Raw genomic sequence first — 6,923 nt, forward strand, 5'->3', positions numbered from 1 at the left:
CCTTTGCTGAACGAAGCATCTGCTGTATTTTTCTGGTAGGTTTGAAGATTGTTTGTAGGTTATGTTTTTTATCAGATTCCCTATTTGATCTGTGATTCCCTTGATGTATGGTAGAAATATTTTTCTTGTTGGGGGCTGTTTCTCCTCAGTCCTCTGGGTTTCTCTTGGTCTTAAAGATCTTCGGATCTCTGTTGTAGAGTAGCCATTAGCCTGCAGAGCCCAGTCTGGATGATTGATTTCATCAGGGAGGAGGTGAGGTTTGCATGATCTGTCAAAGTTTTGATTATACCCCTTTTTTGTTGTGGGTGGTGGTTGGAGTTTTTGTAGATACTGGTCTGTGTGTTGGTTTTCTGTATACTGTGTGGCCCAATTGATGGTTGGGTTTGCGAAAGTCCAAGACATCTAAAAAAGGCAGTTTTCCTTCTTTTTCAGTTTCTATGGTAAATTGGATGTTTGGGTGGATGCGGTTAAGGTGGTCCATAAAATTCAGCAGTTCTTCCTCGCCATGACAGATGCAGGTGAAATATTAGGAACAAGATCTACCAGACCATGGCCCCACAGCCCAGAAAACCCACAACAAGCCTTCGACAATACATAAAACAGAGTTAACTTTATAACCTTAGGTCTGTGTGCCTGCTGGCACATAGGCAATGGTAATTCACTGACCAATTACTAATCAATAGAGCAGGTCATAAAACAGTGACCTCAGCAGCTTGTTTACATACAGGCAGTTAACTCTTTAGTAACTGAATTGTGACAGACACTTGCACAAATACCAACAAGTTGTCTAATCGTAATATAACCAGAACATGAGTGGTTTCCACACAGCCAAACTATAATGGGCTGAGGAAGCTACTTCTTCCATTTTGAGGAGGCACTTCGCCAAGGACCCTTCCCCAAAATGAGTTCAACCCATTATATTTCCCTCAACCTGGATTTTACAAAAATTGCTAAACTAGCGATCTTTTTGGAGAAACCAAAGGAGCCACAATAATCCAGACTGTTTGCAGTCACTTCCTGGAGGGGTGAAATCTCTAGTGCAAAGGCAAACAGAGGGAACTGGGTTCATTAACAACATGTTACACACATTATTAGTATTCCGTACAAAACTACCATGGATAACTGTGGCTAGTTAGTGGTACTTCCTCCATGGAGGTTGCAGAGAGCCACATTCGCAGTTACCATCAATCTTTAGTGATCCCTCTTTCCTGGCCAATGTTTTAATGGTTGTTTTTGTGTCTTTGTATGGTTGTTTTTGTGTCATTCTATTTTCATTTGTTTTGTGTGGGGAAATTGTGGTTTTAAAATGTGATATTTTCATGCATGTTTTAAATTGTTAGTCACCTTGGTGGTCCTTGTGAGGGCAGAAAGGCAAGATATAAATTTCGTAAATAATGTCACCCCATGGCAAGCAATATAGCTTGATCTTATAAGTAATATTAATAAATCTCACTTATATAATGCAAGACTTTACATTTCAGCATATCTATCAGTTTCTGAGGGATATATATGGTTGCCAACCTCCAGGTGGGGGCAGGCGGTCTCCTTAAATTAGTTTGTTTGCTTCCTTGCTTGCTTGCTTGCTTGCTTGCTTGCTTGTTGCATTTAATATACTGCCCATCCCTGAAGTACTCTGGGCAGTGCACAAAGATAAAAACCATTAAAATGTTATTACAATATTTAAAACCAGAATAATTAACATAACAATGAATTGCTAAACTAGCGATCTTTTTGGAGAAACCAAAGGAGCCGCAGCAACATAACAATAACATAACAATAAAAAACAACCACAGATGGCAACTCAGGGAAAAGACCTCCACACTCCTGGGAGGGGACTAGGTATACCAATAATGGCAACCAGTGAAGATGGTATACAGGGGATGGCAGGGGATGGCAAATGTTAAGCTAGCAAGCTCAGGGGTAGGGAACCTGCGGCTCTCTCCCAGATGTTCAGGAACTGTCCAATTCCCATCAGCCCCCTACCAGCATGGCCAATTGGCCATGCTGATAGAAGCTTTGATGGGAATTGTTGACATTCCCTGAGCATCCTGGAGAAAACGCAGGTTCCCTACCCCTGAGCTAGATGCACCAAACTTTCAGGGTATCTTTAGGAGTCTCTCCTAATGATGCCACCCAGGTTTGGTGAAGTTTGGTTCAGGGGGTCCAAAGTTATGGACTCTCAAAGGTGTAGCCCGCACCTCCTATTAGCTCCCATTGGAAACAATGGGGGATGGGGCACTCCCTTTGGGAGTCCATAGCTTTGGACCCCCTGGACCAAACTTCATAAAACCTGGGTGGTATCAATAAGAGACTCTCCTGATAGTACACCCCAGGTTTGGTGAAGTTTGGTTCAGGGGGTCCAAACCTATGGACCTTCAAAGGTGTAGCCCCCAGCTTCTATTAGCTCCCATTGGAAACAATGGAGGATGGGGGCACCCCCTTTGGGAGTCCATAACTTTGCACCCCCTGACCCAAACCTCACCAAACCTGGGTAGTGTCATCAGGAGAGTCCCCCAAACAATCCCTGAAAGTTTGGTGCTGCTAGCCCAAACAATGCGCCCCCTGCAGGCCAAACACCGAAAAAGCACTAAAATGTTTTTAAAACCCACAAACAGGTGGGCGGAGCTTTGGACATGAATGTGGGGGTTCAAACCCGAGAACCCCCCCCTTACCTATGTCCATGGCAGCTGCTTCTTATTTTGACTGTGTAACGGTCTGGAGGCCTTTCACTGAGCCCTAGGTGCAGAGAAAGCAGCTGTCATTTCTTGTAATTGAGGCCCTTGGCCTAACAGGGGCATGGCTAGTGCTGAGATGATCAGTATTTACAAAACAAAATCAGCCGTCTTCAGCTTCTGCTTCAGCAGCCTAGCTGGGGTTCTTTGGGGAATTCTGATTAAGCCAATGTGAAACTTCCTAACTTAGGACCTGGATGTGGCTTTGACCTCCACTTATTTCTTGTGGTTCCAAGGCTTGTTCTGCCTAAACTGCAGTGGTTAACAGCTGGTGCAAAAAAGCTGCTATTTTTCTGCATGGCCAAGGGCTTCAGGCTAGGCCTTGAACAGATGTGAAGCTGCTTCATACAGAATCTGACCAACCACCCATCAAGCTCAGTTTGTCTATTCGGCCTGGCAGCAGCTCTCAGGCAGAGTTCTTTCACATTGCCCACTACCTGCTCCTTTTAACAGGAGATGCCCGGGGTTGAACTTGTGACTTTGTACAGCAAAGAGCCTGAAACAAGCCGTTAGCAGTACTTGGGCTGGAGGCTGATGACCAAATAACCTTCCACGGCTTAAGTATAAGGGCAGGGCTGTGTGCAGAACAGTAGATTTGTGACCAGTTTTTTAAATGTATGAAATGCACTTCTGGTGGTGCTGGCTAAATGAGAGAAAAACTATTTCACTTCGCACTCTAAATTGCCCAGCCGAAACTGCCGTTTTCTCCACACGGCCCTATGCATTTTTTTTAACCTCAAAACAAATAGAGTGTATGTGTATGGGGGGAGGCAATCTTAAATTGGGCAATTGGTATAGGACAGGAAGAGTTAAAAGCCCCACCCTTATCTCACTTCCCTGATCAAATTAGCAGCCTTCTTTTCAGCTATATTTTTTTCCAGAAAGAACTGAGAATCATTATGGCCATAGCCCACAGCTCAGCCCTCTGAAGTGCCAATTCTCTGGTCAGGGTCCTGTTTTGCCTGCTCATTGTTTTAGCTAAGTAAAATTACATTAAAAATTAGCCAGCAAATGCACACCTTTATTCAGAAGTAAAAGGTGGATATAGGAAAAGGTATGAAACCTAGGCCATTGGTTCAACTAACCCAGTACCATCAGAGGATCTTCAAGGGCTTTCCTAAGAATACACGATAAGGTGATTTTAACCAAAGATGCTACTTATTTATTTATACTGCCATCTTTCTCTCAGGCCATTTATACACTTATGGTCTTATTCACATGGAGTGTACATTCCCTTTGGCTTGGATTTTCAGTTATGCACGTGTTTCCCCCTCTTCAGAACTCACTGCACTGCAGATTAGAGAAGCCCCCAGCTTGTGAAAGTGGGCAAAGTGCAACCCCCCCCCCCTTGCCTATGCCATGAAGGACTTTGTATGTGACAGCAAATGCCTTGAAATTGAACCATTAAGACCCTGCTCTGATGCACAAAGCTGTTATAGTGGAACACAGGCATGTGTGTGTTCTGCCACATAAATATGCCCCCTTCCACACCACCATCAGCAATACGAAGAGGTCAGAAGTAGCCAGGATGAATCAAACCATCTCCCTTTCTCTCTTTAGTGCTGAGAAATCAGCTGCTCCTCCAGAAGAGACGGGCCAAGTTTGAATGCCTATGGAGGCCACCACATATTCTCCAGCTTCCCCCACTTCAGCCTCCGGTGGATGTCCAGAGGGCTCAGGCTGGTTTTACCTACACCTTCTCCATTAGCAGAGGCCTCACGCAGCAGGTCAGTATGTAGTATCATATACTTCACATTCACTTAGAATATAATAGTTCATCCTGCCCTGAGGGGCAAAGGTAAGGTATAAAACCTGTCCAGAGCCTTGGGTTCCTGTGGGCAACTCCCACATTGCTGCCTGTTTAGGAAAGACATCTTCCTCAATAATCACTTAATCATCAGCAGAAGAACCATGTCAAGGAATTGATATAGCCTACTACAGAGATCGGCAACCTGAAGCTCTCCAGATGTTCATGGGCTACAAATCCCATCAGCCCCTGCCAGCATGGCCAATTGGCCATCATGAGTAGAGCTAAGCTTCTTGAAAGACACACACACACAGAGACCCTTCCGCACATGCAGAATAATGCACTTTCAATCCACTTTTAATGCACTTTGAAGCTGGATTTTACTGTGTGGAATAGCAATATCCACTTGCAAACAATTGTGAAAATGGATTGAAAGTGCATTATTCGGCATGTGCGGAAGGGGCCATACACACACACAATTAAAATGCAACACTAGTCACAAGAAAAACTCATCTGTTCAAAAGGTCCCTGTGGCTTCTCTTTTTCCCCAGATTTGTTTAATGTGTGTGTTACATTAGCATGGCAACAATCAATTACTTGAGTAGTCATTTTGCTGGCTTGCAAAATGCATTGAAACAAGATGGCAGCCACATCATTCACTAAAATTGGAAACTGCTTTGCTTATTTGCATTATTTAAGACAGGCACTTGGGGATATTAGATGCCATTTATAATGTACTCACTACCAAAACTTTCTGGTTGTCTGCAGAGCAATTTAAGACTCGATGGGATTTTGTTACAGTAAAGTTACTATTTCAGTATGGATTAAAGCTAGTAAAAGGTTATTGCAGTACACAGAAGTAGTTGTATCTGGTGGATGTTTGTAGTTCTGCAGATTACAATTACTAGCAAGCGATCCAAGATACCTGGCAAGAAAACCTAATTGTAATACCATAGACTAACTTCCTGGGGGTGGAAGTAGGAATTAAAGGAAGGATAACTACTTCTCAATCTTGCGAAGGGAACTGCACACAAATTTCCCTGAAGTCTTGTTACATTCAAGTATAACCATACTGAAAGAAAATAATACGCTAATACAGAAACCCCTGTTCTTTTTAGGACATCAACAAAGAAGGCATAAGCCCCAGTAAAACTAGTTCTGTGCTTGGAAACAAGAAAAGGATGGGTGGATTGCAGTTGCCATCACTTTCCAATGTGCCAGCATTGATCTGAGGCAGGAAGAAGGAAGATATCATTGCACAGATCCCGAGGCTTTGCTGTTAACACCGAGTGGCAGCTTGAAGCAGTCTGCAGAGTGTTCTACAATCATGCTTTGAGAAAATGCTAGCTTGATTTAGCAGAGGAACAAAAAAGGATAAACTGAACAGCTAAGGGATGAACTCAATACATACCTACTACTGGCCAGGGCTATAATGCAAAGCATTTAAATGTGACTGAAATTGTTGAGGATCCTTTAAGTGCCAAGATTTCAAGACCTTTGGGTGATCTCCTCAATGCTACCAATCTTTACCAAGCAGGGTTATTGTCTATGCTGATGGAATCATGATTAGTTTCTGCCATCCAGGAGGCAGAGCCGTCTTCCTGCCCCTACTGCTAATGTTACAGGGGTGGTTCTAAGAAGCACAGAGCTGCAAAAGAACAGCTTGCTCTCCCTTCAGGGAAGAGTCACTCCCCCCCTTCCCCCAGGATTTCCTGCTCTAACATATTAAAGTCACTTAGCAGTTGCTGGCCCTTTTATCCTTAGGAAAGTCATTTCTTGAACAGCTGAAAGCTGTCGCCAGACCACAGCAGTGAAACAATGTTAGAGGTTAATTGTGCAGCTGTGCTTGATTCCAGTCTGAGTTGGGATAGCCTGCAGATAGGCAGACACACTTGCTAATTACAACTGCCCTTCATTCCATAAAGCCCTCCTCCTTCTAGTCAACCCTGTGTGGTCTAGGCAGGCCCGAATGGAGCTGCCAGGCATTCATGTTCTTCTCCTCACTGGCCAGCAAAAGGGTAGTATAGTTAATAATCTGGATTTTGCCTTAGAAGGGCTATGGCAAAACATGTACTGGCTTGTGGCAACTGTGAGCAGGAAGTGTATGTGGTGGAAATGGAACAAAACTAATGAGGGATGAAGACAATCCAGACTTGTTCAGCCATGCTACTGACAGCTTGTCAGATACTCATAGGCATGGCTAGTTCAAATTACCATGTATTCTTATCTCATTTTTTAATTCACTTTTACTTTCTGTAAATCTCTGTTTATCCACTTTGCACTTCCCCTCCCAAAAGTAAATTCATAAACTCTTTTTGGCATTTGATTATATTTATGCTTGTGGTGTCCAGCACAGTAAACACCAGGCTGTGTAACACAGCAAAATGTACTTATCGACGCTATGTACTGGAGCAAATGAAAAGGTAAGCAGTTGGCAAGGCTGT

At 43.6% G+C, this 6,923-nt stretch overlaps 1 protein-coding gene across 1 annotated transcript in view; it reads left to right on the plus strand.

Annotated features, from left to right (window-relative positions):
* LOC125424650 overlaps positions 1 to 6,793 on the plus strand; it is a 34,984-nt gene extending 28,191 nt beyond the window's left edge. Inside the window, exons 15-16 of the mRNA XM_048482098.1 lie at positions 4,293 to 4,459; positions 5,598 to 6,793. Coding sequence (XP_048338055.1) covers positions 4,293 to 4,459; positions 5,598 to 5,711 — 281 coding nt within the window. The 3' untranslated portion in view covers positions 5,712 to 6,793. The remainder of the gene's footprint in view (positions 1 to 4,292; positions 4,460 to 5,597) is intronic.
* The last annotated feature ends 130 nt before the right edge of the window (positions 6,794 to 6,923 follow it).

The sequence above is a fragment of the Sphaerodactylus townsendi genome, linkage group LG01 (assembly GCF_021028975.2).
Source record: "Sphaerodactylus townsendi isolate TG3544 linkage group LG01, MPM_Stown_v2.3, whole genome shotgun sequence".
NCBI lineage: Eukaryota > Metazoa > Chordata > Lepidosauria > Squamata > Sphaerodactylidae > Sphaerodactylus > Sphaerodactylus townsendi.